Source organism: Mustela erminea, chromosome 3 (assembly GCF_009829155.1).
Source record: "Mustela erminea isolate mMusErm1 chromosome 3, mMusErm1.Pri, whole genome shotgun sequence".
NCBI classification, from domain to species: Eukaryota; Metazoa; Chordata; class Mammalia; order Carnivora; family Mustelidae; genus Mustela; species Mustela erminea.
The window spans coordinates 132,359,645-132,378,043 of record NC_045616.1 but is presented as its reverse complement, the minus strand read 5'-3'; the positions used below and the strand labels follow the sequence as shown (position 1 = coordinate 132,378,043).

Here is an 18,399-nt window from a genome sequence, read left to right as displayed (position 1 = left end):
TTCGCGACCCCGACCCGGACGAGGCGGGGCAAGCTGCGGGCAGCCGCGGGGAGCCGGCCCTCGCGCGCGGCTCGGAGCCCCGCCTCCCAGCCCCGCGCGCTGCCTCGCGGCGCTGGCGACAGAAAACACGCCCCGCCCTCTCCCCGGCCGGCCAATGGGCGCCCGGGCCGCGCTCTGCGTGTCCCCGCCTCCGCCAGGGAAACTTGGAGCAGAAGAAAAGTTTGTACAGAGGCTGGAAGGGCGAGAGCGGAGCTTGCAACCCGGCAGCCAAGAGGAAGAAGATGAAAGATCCCAGGTCAGAGCCTCAGGCCAAGTGGACGTCAAGCCGCCCCCGGGGCGTCGGAAGCATTCTCAGTGGCAGCCGCCAGCCCCGATAGCCGCCCGTGCTGCCCAGGGTTGAGGAGGAGGGTGGTCGGAATCCGGGACCAAGGCTCCGTGCCACCTGCGCGCGCGGCCCCACCTGCGCGCTGTCAGCCGGGGGACCGGACCGGCGGGCTCCTCGAAGTTTGGTCCCGTCTTTGAAGGTACGGAAGAAAGAAGAAGAAAGGAAGAAAGAAATCCAAGATCAGATTGCGTTGACCCATCCCGCGACCCTTCTGGTTCTCCCAAGTTTTTGAAAGCTTGCCATTCTGACCCCAGTTCCGGAAAACTGGCAGCCACCGGGACCCGGCTCTTCTCAAAGACAAAGGCTTGGCAAGCTCCACACTGAGCAGGCGAGACTGAGGGCAGGTTAGAGGCGTGTCGTGGATTTCTGAGCCTTGACCCTGGGGTCCTAGCTGCTGCCACCGCCGCGGCTACCACAGGTGAGACGGACTAGGGGTTGGGGGCACTAGGCCGGGAGCGGTGGGCTGGCGCTCCTCCAGCCGGGCCCGGGAGGAGTTAGCGCGCTTTCCAAATTGCCTTCCGTAACTTGTTTTCAGTGAAGATTTTATTGACTCAGAATCTGTCGGGAATAAGCGCGAACCACTCACTTATCCCTAGAGATAGGTCTTGTTCATCTTGGCGGTGGAGAGAGTTGGGCTGGGGGAGGAGGAGAGATTGGCAGTATCAACCCACAAATATTAATGGCAGTAGAGTGGTGCTTCTGGCAGGACGTGTCCGGAGCCTGGAGATTTCGGTGGCCGAAGTTGGTAAGTGGCTACAGTCCACCGTGCAGGGTCCAGTCGTTCGTCCTGTCTCATCAGCACAGTGTTTCTTGGGCCTGGGTCTGACACCCGGCAAGGGGTAATTTCTGCTCACCGCGCCTTTGTCTCTCTTGCCATCCCCAGACCCAGCCTCGAACTCCAAGGCTGCGTACCGACGGCCAGCATCATGTCCACGCCTGGGGTCAATGCGTCCGCCTCCTCGACCCCCGACCGTCCGAACAGCCCGGTGACCATCCCGGCGGTGATGTTCATCTTCGGGGTGGTGGGCAACCTGGTGGCGATCGTGGTGCTGTGCAAGTCGCGCAAGGAGCAGAAGGAGACGACCTTCTATACGCTGGTATGCGGGCTGGCCGTCACCGACCTGCTGGGCACGTTGCTGGTGAGTCCGGTGACCATCGCCACGTACATGAAGGGCCAGTGGCCCGGAGGCGAAGCGCTCTGCGAGTACAGCACCTTCATCCTGCTCTTCTTCAGCCTGTCCGGCCTCAGCATCATCTGTGCCATGAGTATCGAGCGCTACCTGGCCATCAACCACGCCTACTTCTACAGCCACTACGTGGACAAGCGGCTGGCCGGCCTCACGCTCGTCGCGGTCTATGCGTCCAACGTGCTCTTCTGCGCGCTGCCCAACATGGGTCTGGGCAGCTCGCGGCTGCAGTACCCGGACACCTGGTGCTTCATTGACTGGACCACCAACGTGACGGCGCACGCCGCCTTCTCCTACATGTACGCCGGCTTCAGCTCCTTCCTCATCCTCGCCACCGTGCTCTGCAACGTGCTGGTGTGCGGTGCGCTGCTCCGCATGCACCGCCAGTTCATGCGCCGCACGTCGCTGGGCACGGAGCAGCACCACGCGGCGGGCCCGCTCGCGGTGCCCTGGGCCCCCTGCCGGAGCAGCGCGGCCGCCGCCTCCCCCGCCCTGCCGCGCCTCAGCGACTTTCGCCGCCGCCGGAGTTTCCGCGGCATAGCGGGCGCCGAGATCCAGATGGTCATCTTACTCATCGCCACCTCCTTGGTGGTGCTCATCTGCTCCATCCCGCTCGTGGTGAGTGGCTGGGAATGGGGCCCTCAGGGGTCCTTGCCCCGCATCCACCTCCCTCCTCTGTCTGCCGCTTCCTCTTTTCCCTCTTTGTGCCTTGACAGTGGCTCCAGGTCGGGCCTGGAGTTTCGGCGCTGGACTTCTCACAGCGCAGGCCCAACCTCCTCTTTGACCGCATCCCCAGTGAGATGTAGCAGGTGCTTTTCTCCTAGGCCCCCCAGTTTCTTTCTCCGAAAGCCTGGTTTCCTCTCTCTCCCGGGACAGCTCCTACCATTCGCTGCCTGACATTGGCCTTGAGCGTTCCGGGAACACCTGACACTGTCTGATGCGGAGGGGAAACCGCTGTAGTGTGACTTAGGTCCTCCACTGTGAACCACAGAAGCCTGAAACCTCGGGGGTGGTGATCTCTTTGTTATACACCATTCCTTAGGGCAATGGGGTTTTGGTGCTTTGATTTATGCATTAAGTTTTTTCTTTTGGTTTGTTTGTTTGTTTTGGTAGATTATGTAGAAGTTTAGAGCTAGAGAGACTGGATGTGTTTTGGTCTAGTCCGACGCCCTCACATGATACAGGGCGTGACTTGCTTAAAATAATCTAGCAGAACTATGGTCAGGCTGGACTTCCTGCCTTTACCATGCTATGCATTGCACGTGTGGGTCCCAGTTCCTACTAGGGCATGTCCCAGAGTCAGGTTCTTTCATTCTTTCTTGGGACCAGGAAAACCAGGATTCTCAAGCCTGTGAAGGGCAGGCTGATGTAAAGGGGTTATTGAATTTGCCTTCTCAATAACTGTGAGAGGTACAGTGCCATCCTAAAGAAAGGAAGCTTTAGAGGTGGTGATCTAGTTATTGCCAAGCCAAAACCCTGCAGCTTGTGATGAACCTCAGACCCACCTGACTCCAAACCCTGTTCACATAATATTACATCATGTCTCACTCCTAGAACATTTCTAAGTTTGGCCTTCGTACAGTGTGTGCATTTGAGTTTTGGCACAGTTCACTTTTGGGACACCGCCTTCTTTAAAATTGCCTTTGGGTTAGCTTTCAAAATGTTATTAACAGAAAGGTTGAAAATGCACCTAAGTTCTCTTCTCAGCCTGTCCTTAAACCAGAGTGCACCAGCAACTGATAGGCTCATGTGCATAACACCTTCCTAGAGTTTCTCTTGAAAGCAACAAGTTCTGGGTTTTTCCATCTCTCAAAACACTCCATTTCTAAAAATTCTAAACTACCAACTCAAAAAGAGAGAACTTTTCTTTCTTCTGCTGATTGGGAACAAGAGAAAATAAATTTAATGAGCTATTCTTCCTTTCTTTCTCTTAATACAGTCCAGGGATCTTTCATATCAAAATATTATATCTCTGATAAAAGTGAGTGTACTTAGATGTGGCTGAGAGCCAGCACACAGTAGCTTCTTGACAATTTGTAAAAAACAGAAATATATATGATGGGCCAGAAGGGCTTTTAAACCGTTCCAGGGTGCAGTATAATTTACCAAGTTAAGTCACACTTGAGCCACATAAATATATTTTACTGTCTGTAATGGCAACTCAGAATACAGTGAGATTTTGGAAGAAACAACCCTGCTCCCGCTAAGGCTCCTTTCTCTGGCTGCTGCCTAATGTTTTACAGTACAATAAATGACAAAGTGAGGGGCTGTTATATACAGAAGAATATCCACTTTAACTGAGAAAACAGAACTAGTTTAGCAACATGCACATACTTGTAAAATATGAAGGTAAGCATATGAAGCTGTTGATGACTGCACAGGGACAGGTGAATTGTTTTCTTAAAACATCCAAAGAGGCATAAAAAACTTCATTCATTTTATGGGCTGAAGTGGACCTGCCCCTTTGGTATGGGGGCCATTTATCACAAAGCCTTTGATGTTATTTGAGAAGCTAGAGGCAAGAAACTATAGGAGGTATACTTGTAGTCTGCAAATTAGCCACATTTTAACCAACACATACTATCCACTATTATATAAAGTCAGTAGTTCAGGAGATACTATGTAATTTTACTCTGTAAATTGAAACTGGCTCAGCTAAGAAGTAGTCATACAGTTAAGTACTTACAAGCCTTTGTAAGTAATAAGGAATCAAGGAACAGTAACTTCGGGGTTTAGCCTTTAGTTCTGGCTACAAAAGTCTAATTTCAGAATCAGTTTAGTTGTAAATTAATGATAAGCAAGGAAGTCATTATCCCACCCACAGTTCTCCTGTTACTGAAAGAGTTAAAAGGGGGATTTACCCATAACTATAGTCTTCCTTGGCTTACTTTTACAGCTTTCTTGTATTTTCATGTTTCTCATATTCAGATCGCAACTGAAGTTTAAAGTTTCTGAACTCTGACTTGTAAAGCCATCGGACCTATCTTCAGTTCCAAGGAAAGTAATGAAGCACCCTTTTTACCTTTATCAAAGCAAGTTGGTTGCTAATCCTATTTGAGGAATATCAAACCCTTCAAAAACGGTTAAAACGCTTTGGAAAGGCTAAGAGAGCAAACAGATCTTACTTGAAGTTTCAGAAAGCTTGACACAGTGTTTGAGGTTTAATAAGCAGCCAAATTTTGTCTTTTGGACACAAGGGGGAAAAAAATTACAGTGGCTCTTAGAGGGCACCTGATACTGAGTTACATATGAACATCTGCTAAGAAAAAGTAAATTTTAATTTGTTATCCAAAACACATGTCTTTTAAACAGAGCTTGGAATGGAAATTTGAGAAAGATTGGGAGCTTAATCGCAGATAAAAGAAACTGTGCTAAACTTGAGAAATTTTCTAAAGTGAGTCATAATCAATGAACAGAGAAGGTGTTATAAGTACATTCAACAAGGAACGTTACATGACAAGATTTGGTGGGAAGGTGGTTCTTGTCATTCTGCCTATTCTTCCATTTAAAACCAGTCTCTGTTTTTTTTTTTTAAACAAAAAAAAAAGGTGAAGAAATGAGTCTACACTTAAGATAAATAAAAGGTGACTTCTTCTGAAATATGCGAACAAGACAACAGCCTCCTAAGGTCCCAATGTTAAATACTATAGCTAGATCAACTTCTGGTGCCCAATTCTGCAGTCACTAATGTTGAGCTAACAATTAAAATCAAATCTTTTGCCTCAGCACTAAACAGTTAATGCCGTAGGATTTGAAAAGCACATTCCCCCTTGCATAGGCAGGCCGAGGCCGTATTTACCACCTACTTCCTTCTCTTATTTTCTTTCTTCTTACTCTAAGTGACAAGGATTCATCTCTTTTAGGGGTAGAATGGCCAGTTTGGTTCATCTTCTGCTTTGGACAAGGAAAACATTGATCTTTAGGAAAATAGCTTCTTGTGAGTGTTAATTTGGTTGTTTCCTATACGCCCGATGTCTCTATAAAGCCTTCACCAGCATTCGATCAAGAAAGATTTATTAGAGCAGAGGAAACGGTGGGAATAGATAGACTTGACTGAAAGCAAACCAGAGTCCCGGGACAGCTGATGGGATTTCGGAGGAAGTACAAATCACAGTTAAAGGAGTAAGAGGAATGCCATGAATTCAAGTACTCTTACAGCAGAACCTGAACCATTTGATTATTTTTCAAATAAATTTGGCTCAGTTAAAAACACAGCCATTCCTGAAAGCAGTCTTTTAGTCATAAACCTGGAATTGCAGACCAAGTTGGTGGTAGAACGCTGGACACTGCAGAGTGGCCCATGGAAAGAAGGGATTCCCACATCCAGCGTCTCGTCCCAATAGTGCAGAAAGCAAGGCTAGCCAGGATTTGCACTCTGCTCCTCAGTCTTCTCAAGGGCACTGAATAATTTCTATCCTTCTGCAACTTGCTGAGGAGCTGTGGGGGGCAGGGGGGTCCCAGTCTCCTGGATTTTTACCACACTTTGCTGACCTGTCAAGGCTCAGTTTTATGAACATCTGCTAAGATTTTTCCCCCCAAGACACAAAGTGATTCTTGTAATCGCCCATTAGAATACTGAAAGCTTGAATAGAAAAAAAACAAAACGAACAAACGACAACAAAAAAGTGACTTCAGAAATGTATTTTCAGTGTAGAGACTGACCTGTAGAAATTAATTTGCCTACAATAAATGACTCGTTAGTGACCCAGAGGGAAGGGGAACGGAGCTTCCTTACACTGACACACAGGTAAGAATTCTTTCCACTATCCTTTACTTAAATATTTTTTGTCATTAAAAAAAAAAAAAAGTGGTAAGAATTTCTAGTAACAGCTGTGTCAATTTTGGATTCTTCACAGGGCAGTTAGATAACTGAGCACACACAGATAATTCCATTTATGTTCTTGGAACAGAACACACAGCACACACAAACCCTGCTCTAGGATCTTGTCATTTATTAGAAAGCATTTGTACTTTGACAGTCAATGACTAAATCAGTCTCATCAAAATTTCAACATTCTTCAATTAGACATTCCCTGCTAACAGGTTTTTCTTACATAGGAAGGACATGTTTTTGATACCAAATCCTTTAACTGTACCCCAAAGTTACTTCTAAACTGTGGTTTTGAAATTATTCCTGTATTCCACAGTAGCCAAACTTACATGCATGGGCTCCCAAGAAAGCAAGGACACCAGACATGTAGGTTATGTGCCAGGCATTGTACGAAGCCCTGTCATCACCTGCACATTCATTATTAGAAGGAACGGGGCCAGGATTTGAACAGAGGTTAGTCTGATTCAGAGCGTGTGCCTGTGCCTCTGCAACACACAGCTCTCCTGTCCTCACACCTTGTTTTGGGTTTATCGTGTTTTCTCCAAGTTATGTTCCAGTGCTCCTGAGTCCTAATTTCTGGTCATCTTCAAGCACTTCAGAATATTGTAGTGTCTGCCAATATTAAAGATAAAGCACACGCACAAATCTGCGGCTCCTAAAAAAGAGATTCACTTTTAAAATTGCAAGAAGTATACATGTTGTTTGTATCCAGTGAACTGTTTTAAGGGGTCTCTACTCAAACCCCCCCCCCCCCAGCCCATGCAGAGGTTCTGTTTTATCAGGAGCACACTCTTCCAACACTGAAAACTGTTTATTTTGACAGGAATTCCAGACAAGCACTTTCACCTCCCCACATGACATTGAACTACTGCTATGGATATTCCCATCTTAATCTGGAGTTTCCCCTGCTTTGGGGAGAGTAGCCTTTAAAGTGAGACAGAGATTGCTAGACTTTTTCAAACACTATGGAGAGCATGGAGCTTTTGTTCATGTTTGTCTTTTTCTCCACCTCAAGTCAATCTCTAATGAGAACATGCTACAAAGGAAAACTGGTTCGTCTTGATTTTTTTTTTTTAATGATTTGAACACCTTTTAAGAATGTTTTGATCTGAACCTGAAATGTTACTTTTCATGCTGGTCTTTATTGCTATCCTGTGGGCTCTCCTTTCCTAAAATGAAATTAAATAACCAGGCTCAGTGGCTTATATTATATTGTAAGCTTGCACAACCGCCGCAACCCTCCCCTTCCACCCCCCACCCACCCCCCTCCACCCCCCACCCCCCACCCCCCACCCGGCCATGGAACTAAAGTAGGACTTCCTTCGTTCCCTTGGACACTAGTCAAAATAAAATACAGCTTTGGATGAAGGGAGACACAGATTGCTGTGATGTTTCTCATCACCTTGGATTACAAAATCCCAATTATTAATTTTTTACAACTCTCTGGCTTTTCTAAAACATCGTAGAAATTCTAAAATAAAATGTTAACTCCTAATACATTCCTGTAAAAGCTACAAATTTCATTCCTTTTATATCCATTTCAACCTTTCAAAATTTTTTCTCCTTGCCATACTCACCCTGTTTCCTTTGAGGTAGTGGTGGGAGAGGCAACCAGCAACAAAAGATTTCAATGTTAGAAATCTCAGAAATGTAAAGTTCAGAGTTAACCAAGATTCTATTCTGGAAAAGGGTCTTAGAGATAACTGTGAAAACTTTTATTTAGAGAGAACCTGTAGTGCAAAAACTCCCAGGTGGAGCAACAGCGCCACCTGGAGGCTGCAAGTCTCAAGTTCTCACAGACCCGTCTTGCGGTTTTTTCCTAAAGGCTGTGCACTGGGAAGGTCTGATACTAACAAATTTGAGTCCATTATTTCTTTGACCCTTAGGAACATAGTAGGTGATATGAGTAATATATAAACCTCATGCTTTTTGTACCAATGATTCTTAAACAGAAAGCCAGCCAGCCTGTAGAACAGAAAAAGCAACATGGAATTCACTGGGAGACGTTGGGGCCCAGACCAGAATTAGCCATTGACTGGGTGGCTTGATAAGTTCCTCAGAACCTTCAGGTCTTGGTAACACTTCATCTGAGAAAAGGCATCTCTAAGTGCCCAAACGCAGCTCATTGCCTTAATAAAGTTTATGGTAAGAAGAAACAAAACAAAAATGCTTTGTTTCACTAATTTATAAAGATAGACAATCAATCCTGCTTTGACTTGTATCGCTTGTGCAAGCAGGTTTCTGAAAGTCTATTAAGACATCATATACTTCTGTTTATTCTAGTTCACTTTTTATTTAGTTATCTTCCAAAGACCAAGGTATTAATTTTATGCTATTGAGAGCCATTTGGCCATTTTGTTTTATTCTATGAAATTTACAGGACCATAATCCCTTATCTAAAATATTTAGGGCCAGATGTGTTTTAGAATTCAGAATTTCTTGGCTTTTAGAAAACCAGTTAAGTAATGTACTGTTTAATATGTAGTTGGGACAATACCTCTGAGGCAAAACACAGGAATACTTATACTCAGTAGAATAAATAAAGTATAAATACCCCCATGGTCTAGTTAGTTCAGCTTTTACTGCCAAAATAAGTTTAGGTCAGGTTTTGCAATCAAAAAAAAAAGAAAGAAAGAAAGAAAGAAAAGAAAAGAAAAAAAAAAGAAAGAATAACAACAAAATAACTGCAAATAAAAAACGAATTTCTTAGAAAAGGACTGTGGACCTGTAACTGATCAAGTTCTGAATTCCCCGTAAAGAAGAAATTGACATATGGTTACACCTCAGTGATCTAGCTTCATCTAGACAAGTTTCTCATGAGTTCAGTTTCGCAGATTAATGTCACTTGTTTCCTTCAGCATTTTGAACTTATTTTATCTACACTGTTATAAATCTTTCTAAAATATCCCTTCTCTTTCATTCATGGTGATTAATGCCCCATGAACATTAATTATTATATGGTATGGTAAAGCAGCACTGTCCTCAACTCTCATTAGAGGTATTTGCCCCTAGTTAAATGGCTCCAGCTCTGCTTTCATGAGTTCTTTCTCCCTTTTTATGGTTTTTAATGCATCCTTGCCGGGGACTACCCTCTTCCTTCTCCCCAAGTTAAAATAATTACTAAAGGCAAGTAATAATTATTAAACAATTGCTCAAGACAGAGGTCAGTTATCTTAAAACTACTCTTTATGTGAAGTGAGATTTTTACATAAAAGATCCTAGTGGAATTAGAAGGACGATTTAGACAACAATACTCTAAGATAAGAGTGTACATTCGGCAAGTGCTTTTTCCTCTAAGGCATAAAATGTAGTCATCCTTAAGTTTACATAAATTCATGCTCTTTTCAGAATGAAATCATTTGACGTTCCCAGAAGCTGGTGTATTATTTCATTCTTCTATGACTTTACACATGGAATTACCTCTATTTGAAATGCTATGTCCTTCCTTCTAAATTTAGCAAACTCCCCCTCATCCATCAAAAACCCCAGGCAAGCTCCCTCCTCTGGCAGGAGCCTCCAGAAGCCTCCTCTGACACCCTCCTGCCCCCAATCTGGATTAGTCGTGCTCCCCTATGTTCTTCTCCCATTTCATTTAATCACTCTGCAGTCACAGCTGGTTTTCCTTCCTGTCTTCTGCATTGTAGATTATTCTCTGCCTTCAAGAAGTTTGTGGTATTTAATGCAACTTTTTGTGGCCAGACTTACGCAACGCCTAACACACTATAGCTGCCTACTCTTAAATGATTAAATGCATGAAAGAATATATGAGTAAGTGATTATAGTAAGTGCAAAACTTGTGAACTGTCAAAAATAAGACTCCAAAATATTAAACAGGTTGTCAGGGTCTCCTTATGCTCCTGTCATTCATGCGTACCTGTCCTGTCGCAGGCTGCAGACGTGCATTTTGCCGTAAAACAGTTCAAACTGTGGTAGAACCAGTTTTCTTCCTGACTGGTCTGTGCACAGCTGCTTTCAGCACTTGGCTATTTACTGCCTCAAATGCTAGACAGACACAAAGGAGGGACGGATTCTTTTTTTTTTTTTTTTTTTTTTTTTTTAGATTGTCTTTATTTGAGAGAGGGAGCACAAGCAGGGGGAGCAGCAGGCAGAGGGAGAGGAAGAAGCAGGCTTCCTAATGTGGGGCTTGATCCCAGGACTGGGGGAGATCATGACCTGAGCTGAAGGCAGTCGCTTAACCGACTGAGTTTTACTGTCTGAGTAACCGACTGTGGCTCAGTAACCGACGGAGCCACCCAGGCACCCCAGAAGGGACTGATTCCGACAGGAGTTCCAGGAAAGATGCACAGAGTGGCAGTTGATGAACAAAACTATAGTTTACAAGCAGCAGGGAGCCACTGAAGGTTTTGCAATTGAGCAACACAGTTAGATCTGCTTTCTAGACAGAATCCTCTGGTGGCAGTTTGGAGGATGAATTGGAGAGGAGAGGGATTGGAGGTGGGAAAGCCACTTGGGTGGCTGAGGCAGTCATCCAGGCGAGAAATGCAGTGGGAGGGAAAAAATTGGAAAAGGTGTTTGAAGGAAGAGTTGGTAACACAGAGAATTAGTATGATCAGACTCTAAAGAGAAAACAGAAACTACTCTCTGGTCATTCTGGATGATACGAGATTCAGATAGTGGTTTAAAAGTTTCCAGTGTATTCTTACTAGACTCTATAATAAAGGAATCACTGGACTTTTCTGTGATGATTGGATGGTTAGTTACCTTACAAAATCAGTTTCATTTACATATATAAAAAGGCAACAGGAGGGGTGTCTATGTGGCTCAGTCAGTTAAGCATCTGGCTTCAGCTCAGGTCATGATCCCAGGGTTCTGGGGTGGAGTCCTGCATTGGATTCCCTGCTCAGCAGGGAGTCTGCTTCTCCCTCTGCCTGCCAGTCCCCCTCCTTGTAACCGCTCTCTCTCCGGCAAATAAATAAAATATTTTTTAAAAAATTAATAAAATTAAAAAAAATGAAAAGGCAACTGGAATAAGGAAAATCAGTGGGTATGGAGGGAAAAAGATACTGCATTTGAATGGCAAAAACTTAAAAGCACTCACAGAAAGGAAGTTAATAAAATGTTTCTTGAGGATACATGTGTTGCCTGTAAATACATTGCATTTTTGTATACCTTCTTTGATCAAGGGAAGATAGTCATAAGATAGTTACAGAAATATTGAAGTCACACTAACTCAAAACAAATGCGATTGCACAATTACCGGTTTTTCTGAGGCTTACCATGTAAGCTGCTCTTTCTTGGCACTTATTAATAGAAAGGAGAGCTGCTAGCTGATATTAGTATGTTAGACACTGATGCAAATATTTCCCCAGCTGATGAGTGACAACACCTAAACATGAGCATCTAATTTATGCAGGTACGGGTGTTCATCAACCAGTTGTATCAGCCACGTTTGGTGCGAGAAATCAGCAAAAACCCAGACTTGCAGGCCATCCGAATTGCTGCTGTGAACCCCATCCTGGACCCCTGGATCTACATCCTTCTGCGGAAGACAGTGCTCAGCAAAGCAATAGAGAAGATCAAGTGCCTCTTCTGCCGCATTGGTGGGTCCCGCAGAGATCATTCGGGACAGCACTGCTCAGACAGCAGAAGGACATCTTCCGCCATGTCTGGCCACTCCCGCTCCTTCCTCTCCCGAGAGCTGAAGGAGATCAGCAGCACATCTCAGACCCTCCTATACATGCCGGACCTCAGTGAAAATGGTCTTGGAGGTAGGAATCTGCTTCCGGGTGTACCTGGCGTGGGCCTGGCCCAAGCAGACACCACCTCCCTGAGGACTTTGCGAATATCAGAGACCTCGGACTCCTCCCAGGGGCAGGATTCAGAGAGTGTATTACTGGTGGATGAGGTTAATGGGAGCAGCAGGTCTGGGCCTGCCCCCAAAGGGAACTCTCTGCAAGTCCCATTTCCCAATGAAACACTGAACTTATCAGAAAAATGTATATAGTAGCTAAGGAAAGAAATACAGCACTATTTCTGGAAGCATATAAAATCCTGTGCAATAGACACATGAAGGAAGTGTATTAAAGAACATCTGGGCTCTTTAGCACTTTCCAGACAGTCAAGTGGATTCATAAGGGACCTGTGGTTGGAAGCACATTGCTTTTCACTTCACTATGACACAGGATTTCTGTCACCACTTGATGGCTGGGAAGATCTACCCTCGGTTTTTCTAGTTGATAGGAAGATGGCATAAGTTTTGCTATTTTTCGTAACATCCAGAGCTTTGTATCTGGCATACAGCAGAAGGCCAGGTACTGAAGGGCTCTATTCCAATAAACTATAAGGACTATCTTGTGATTTAAGTGTCTCACTAAAGCATGAAATGTGAATTTTATTGTTGTAAATATGATTTAAGGTATTTAAACTATTTTCTTCTCTGTGAGAAGGTTTATTGTTAATACAAGGTATAATAAAATTATGGTAACCTCCCCGGCCCCTTCCCAGTATAACCAGCTGAAGTTGCAGATGTTAGATTTTTTTCATAAACAAATTCAGGCCAAGGTGTAGAAAATACACAGTGAGATTCATAGCTATAAAATAAGATATAAATTTTTAAAAGAGTTTAGTATTATAAAAGGAATAAAGCAAGATACTATTTTAAGACATGAATGTTATAGTCCAGAATATTAAAGTTCTTTCCAAGCTATGTGTAATACATAGTGAAAAATTTTTAGTGATGCTACATGTATTTATCCAGAAAACTGTGAGTTCGGAAGAAGCTAACCTGCTGGTAAATATTTTCTACTTTTGTCCCCACTGATACTTTTTAAAATATAACAGATTTTCAAAGGTCTGAATAAAGAACCCATAATTGAAATGTAAAATATGAAAGGAGTCTAAGCAACTTGTTTTCCCTCTTAAAGTGTTCATAGTTTTCCTTTCCTAAGGAATGATCTCGAGTATCCTTTAAAATTTAAGAGGAAGGCAGACTGCCCCATGAAAGCTTTTATTTTGAGATGTGGAAGTATCCCGGAAGCTTTAAGAGTTTAACAACATGAGGAGTGCAGAACTGGGACACATACTTTCTAGCAGTTCTGTGTAACACCCAGCGATGCTATACACATTTGAAGGACCTTTCTCAAGGAAATACTAAGCATGTTTTGTTGCTTAAAGAGTTTTTGTGAATTGCTTGGTTGTAATTAAATTCTGAGCCTGGTAGAGATACGGTTTTAAGAAGCAGTTGTACCAACTGAAATTATTTTGGAAATGATAATAAATAAATGCACTCAGTCTGAGTTCCATATCCTCAGTTTTGGAAAACTTGTGTGATTTTTGTTTGTTTCAGGTCATCGTCTACATCCTTTTAAATTGGAATTTTTAAATTACTTTATTTTGAAGTAATGTCAAATTTAGAAAAAAGTTACAACAGTACAAAGCCTTGGATCCACTTAATGGAGAATGATATTTAGAAACCAAGATCTCGGTGTAAGGTGGGCTTAAAATCACATATGGGCGGAGGAGAGTATAGGGGAGACCGTATTAGGCCTAACTTATGAAGAACTCTGTGTGGAGAACCCAAATATTTATTACCAAAAAATCAGCATAAGCTTGTGGCCCTCCCGACTTGTAAATTCTCCGAATCAGTGCTTCTCAAACTTGATCATGCATCAGAGTCCTCTGGAGAACTTGTGAGAACAGTATCTGTAGGTCTGGGGTGTGCACATTTCTGAAAAGCCCCTAGCTGACACATGGTACCAGTATAAGGACACACTCAGAGTAATCCCCAGAAGTGAGGTTGTGACTTGCCATTTGCAAGTTTTTAAAGATATTTTTGGATGATGTCGGGACTTGCATCTTCATAGACCCGAAGGCACAGTGATTCTCAGCTGATGTCAGGGAAGCTTAGAGAAGGAGCTTCTGGCCCAAGCCTGAGATGTTCTTTTTCCCCATTCTAACCAAAACCTAAAAAACAATGTTTTCAGAGAATATTTTACCTGTGAGAGAGGCTTTCATTCTTCTCCCATGTATATGGACAATGAGACAATCTTTAGATTTGTATATAAATGAAATACATATAATATACCACCCATACTATATATCAGCTGTGTTTATGGAGGAAAAGCAACGCCTCATTCACAAGTTAGCATTACTAATACTCAAAGCATAATCTCACTCACACTTCACTTCAGAGGTTCATCATCCAGAATCTGGATTCTGGTTTATTCTTCTTTTTAATTAAAATAAAATCCACATATTATAAAGTTTGCCCCATATTTCAGTATGTTCACAGAATACAACCATCACTGCTGATCCCTGGACATACTTATCATCCCTAAAAGAAACCACATGCCCAACTGCGGGCACCCCCCCCCCCCATTCTCCTCTCTCCTTAGCATCTGTCAACCGCTTTATCTATGGATTCTCCTATTTTGGACATAAATGGAGTCACACAATATGTGGCCTTCAATATCAGGCTTTTTTCACTTAGCGTATTTCCAAGGTTCATCCATGTTGTAGCACAAATCAGTACTTCATTTCCCTTTTATGGAGGTGTAATACTTATGTATTTCCTTTTTTAAAAAAAATATTTCTGTATTTCTGATAGTAGCATTTGTATACAAGTTTATGCTGGGAATAAAATTGCTGGGTCATATGTTAACTATATGTTTAGTTTTTTGAGGAACTGCCAAACTGTTTTCCCAAGTGCTTGCACCATCTTATATTCCCACCAGCAATGCAGAAGAGGCTCAATCTCTCTGTATCCTCATCGATACATTTTTTTCCTCATTAGTATTTACTGTCTTTTTTGGTTCTAGCCATCCTAATGGATATGTGATTTTGATTTTCATTTCCCTAGTGACTGATGGTGTTGAGAACCTTTGCACATGCTTACTGGCCTTTTTTATATCTTCTCTAGAGAAATGTCTATTCGAATCCTTTGTACATTTTTAAATTGGCTTCTATGTCCATATTAGTTTGCTAGGGCTACCATAACAAAATACCACAGACCACATGGCCTCAAGCAGAAACTTATTTTCTTACGGTCTAGAGGCTGAAGGCCCAAGGTCAAGGTTCTAGCAGGCTTGGCTTATCCTAAGGCCTCTCTCTTCGCCTTGAGATGGCCATTTTCTTGCTATGCTGTCATATGGCCTTCTCTCTGAACACCTGCTTCCTTGATGTCTCTTTTCTTATAAGGACACTACTCATACTGGGTTAGGGCCCACCCTTCTGACCTGGGTTTGACCTGAATTATCTGCTTGAAGGCCCTACCTCCAAATACAGCTACATGGGATCAGGGAGAGGGCTTCACCATCTGAATTTCAAGGAGATACAATTCAGTCCCTGACAATGTCTTTTGATTGTTACGTCTGGCTTATTAAAGGAAGAGTCGAGGAAGAAAAACGTCAGCGTTGTCCATCATCCATTCCACATTTATTTATAAAACTTACAGCTATGTGAAATGAAGATAGTTTCTAGTGGGAAACTTGTTCCTGAACATTTAGAGCTTCAAACTTTCTATGCAAGAAAATTCTGATTGTCTGACTGGCTTGTATTAAACTCTTCATGGTCCCAACAGGATATAGTGGACAGATATATCATCTTAACTCCATCTCATTATCTTTAAGATAATCTAACCAACACGTCAAGTGTGTGAGGAAAGTTGGTGAGATTGGTACAGCTATTAAGTGGTACTTTGATGAGAAGACCATGGAATACAAAAGTTCTTTCCCAAAGGACCCTCTCCATGGTTTCTTATTGGGGTCACAAACACAAAGGCCCATGGGAAAACCAAGGTACAGTAGTATTTACTGTTAGCTATGCCTTTGGCCTTAAATCTTAATGCAGAAATAGCCACATGACACGAGACAGTCATTTTTCCTAAGCTACAGGCATTTCCCACTTTCCCAAGGTTTGCATTACACCACTTCGCCCTTAACGAAAGACCTACGTTAGTATGGTTTCACTAACCCAAAGAAATCCAAAGAAGACTTTTGCTTTTACCAAAAAAGGTGAAAAGCAAAAATAGCATTCAGTGTTGGTTTCACATCGAGCCATTCCAGAGGCAGCGCAACCCTGAGTGGCGACAGAGGCCCCCCAATTTCCTGCCCCAAATTGACGCTCAGCCTCCTGGCACCAAGCCGCCAGGGCTTGAACTGTGTCTGTGAGTGCCTGTGCTCTATCTGGAGCTCTTTTGTGCATTTGTTGGCAAAATCTGTCCTAGGATATCAAAAAGGTCTAAGGTTATTTTGGGGGTTTGAGAAAACTCAAAAATTTTTCCATATAAATTAAGGGTCATTGTTTCTTCACTTCACACCATTTCAACTTATGAGAGTTTTAGCAGCATTGCTTTCCTTCCAGACAGCAGTGAACCTGTCCTTGTGATCGCTTCAGAACAAAATATACCATAAAGTGTGTTCACTTCCTCGGCCCTCCCCACCACGTGCCCTTCCCAGCACCTCCAAACCTGAGTCTCAGACACCGCAAGTATGATCGCAAGGCGGCTCTCCAGATACACAAGAAATGGAACCAGAGAGAAAGAGACTCATAACAAAAGAGCACATTTCATCCTGCTGTTTAGCATGGAGCTGTCCTGGGGCACACCTGGGGCTTTAGCTGCAGGCTGGAAGCACTTTGGAAAAAAAAGAAAGAAAAGATGGTTGGGCCTCTGATTCTCATATCAAATCAATGTCTTTACCATTCATTCATTACCCTATCTTTACCTTTCTAGGTCACCCACCGCATTCCACAGCATGGGAGCCAACAGAAGAGTCTGCCAAACATTCCTATGTCCAGAAAACGTTTAACCTTGGCAAGTCCACACACAAAATCTGAATAATTAGGTCAATATTTTTTTTTGAGAAGGGGTGAAACAAGATTCCATGCAAGGGAGAAGCAAAGAGAATTCGGAGAACAATGATGAAAGAGCTCAAGGCAACAGCCCTGTAGCAGGCCAGGAGGGTGTGCATCTAGAATGAGGCAGGAGAGGGGCTCTAGGATCTCTCCAAGGTTTAAAAAAAAAATTAACAGATTAGCTAATATTTGGCAATACTGAGAGTAGTATTACATTTCTATTAGTCAGTGAAGGGAAAAACTAGTAATATATATATATGGAAAATTACAGAAAAACAACAGAAGTAATTATCGATTGTGTACGCAACAAAGTACAAAAAAAGGTAGACTGATAATATCCTAGGTCAGATTAACTATGTGTGATAATTACGTATCTTATTAAATAATATAGATTGAAGCCAAAATGATAATCAGTTTTATGGTAATGGAGACAGAAGTGGTGAATAAATAATATGTTGGGGGGAATGTTAGAGAGCTAAATCATATCCATCTATAAGAAATCAAATTCATGGGGCGCCTGGGTGGCTGTCAGTTAAGCTTTTGCCTTCAGCTCAGGTCATGAACTCAGGGTCCTGGGATCCATCCCCATGTTGGGCTCCTTGATCATCGAGGAGTCCACTTCTCCCACTCCCTCTACCCCTCTACCCCCTGACCCCCAACCCCACTCCTGTGTTCTCTCTCTCTCTCAAATAAATAAATAAAATCTTTTTAAAAAATAAAAAATGAAGAGACATATAAACAGATGAAATGGACTTTTTTTGAATCCTGATTTAATCAAACCATACTATTACTCAATGTGACATAACTGACAAGACCTACAATGTGGCTATTTTAAAACCCTCCCCAAAAGAAAGCACTAGGCCTAGGTGACTTCACTTGTTACCTCTATTAAGCACTATTGAAAGAAACACCAAATCTACAGAAACTCTTTGAGAAAAGAGTAGGTAGAAATACTCAATATTTTTACAAATGAACTCAGCATTATCCTGATTCGACAACTACAAGAGAATTACAGACTGATATTCTTCATGAACATAGACATAAAGATCCTTAATAAAATATTATGAAATTAATTTAAAAAGATCTAAAAGGATCTTTAGGGTTTATCTAAGAATGCAGCTGATTTGGCATTTGAAAAATAAATGTAATTCATCATATTAACAGGATAAAAGAAAAATTATAAG

The 18,399-nt window shown here is 42.8% G+C and overlaps 1 protein-coding gene across 7 annotated transcripts; it reads left to right on the top strand.

Moving 5' to 3' along the window:
- Window positions 1-219: 219 nt before the first annotated feature.
- On the top strand, window positions 220-17,793 carry PTGER4 (prostaglandin E receptor 4). 7 transcript variants are annotated; one of them, XR_004284217.1, is made up of 6 exons: window positions 220-803; window positions 1,269-2,190; window positions 4,501-4,569; window positions 5,436-5,509; window positions 7,227-7,455; window positions 11,778-11,866. XR_004284217.1 is itself a non-coding variant. In XM_032337524.1 (3 exons), exons 2-3 carry the CDS (start codon window positions 1,312-1,314, stop codon window positions 17,199-17,201), a joined length of 987 nt encoding a protein of 328 aa, XP_032193415.1. In that variant the 5' UTR covers window positions 220-803; window positions 1,269-1,311; the 3' UTR covers window positions 17,202-17,793. The 7 variants fall into 7 exon arrangements, 3 of the variants coding, with proteins under 3 accessions (XP_032193415.1, XP_032193416.1, XP_032193414.1); XR_004284218.1 differs by lacking the exon at window positions 7,227-7,455 and having other exon boundaries at window positions 11,778-11,867; XR_004284216.1 differs by lacking the exons at window positions 4,501-4,569; window positions 5,436-5,509 and adding an exon at window positions 10,048-10,171 and having other exon boundaries at window positions 11,778-11,860.
- Window positions 17,794-18,399: the final 606 nt, after the last annotated feature.